This window comes from Nanorana parkeri, unplaced genomic scaffold (assembly GCF_000935625.1).
Source record: "Nanorana parkeri isolate BGI_ZX_2015 unplaced genomic scaffold, ASM93562v1 scaffold3266, whole genome shotgun sequence".
In the NCBI taxonomy this organism is placed as follows: Eukaryota; Metazoa; Chordata; class Amphibia; order Anura; family Dicroglossidae; genus Nanorana; species Nanorana parkeri.
The window spans coordinates 1,943-2,247 of NW_017309534.1; the positions used below are offsets into that span (position 1 = coordinate 1,943).

General features: G+C 58.7%; 1 protein-coding gene across 1 annotated transcript in view; it reads left to right on the forward strand.

Annotated features, from left to right (window-relative positions):
- Nucleotides 1-112: 112 nt before the first annotated feature.
- The window catches only part of TEFM (transcription elongation factor, mitochondrial), a gene marked incomplete at its 5' end in the record, with an annotated part of 3,505 nt that continues 3,312 nt past the window's right edge, over nt 113-305 (forward strand). The window contains one exon of the mRNA XM_018574827.1: nt 113-292. Coding sequence (XP_018430329.1) covers nt 113-292 — 180 coding nt within the window. The remainder of the gene's footprint in view (nt 293-305) is intronic.

A 305-nucleotide genomic window follows, 5' to 3' on the forward strand; every position in this document is an offset into this window, starting at 1 on the left:
CACCCCCCTCTATATACACCACTGACATCACCCCGCCCCCCCTCTATATACACCACTGACCCCGCCCTCTTCGTAGAGCACTGACATTGTCCTGCACTGTTCTGCCTTCCAGGAAGACATGTCATGAGGGGGTCATGGTGGCGAGTACGCTGCTCCCGGGGCAGACAGTACACCACACAGGGAGAGACCTCATTGGAGGATGGGAAGGACGGCATGGACGTGGTCTACACCCTGCAGCAGAGGGGAATCATCCTCAGTCTCCTCAACACGGCCACAGAGAGTCAGCTGGAGTGTGGGAGGGGACT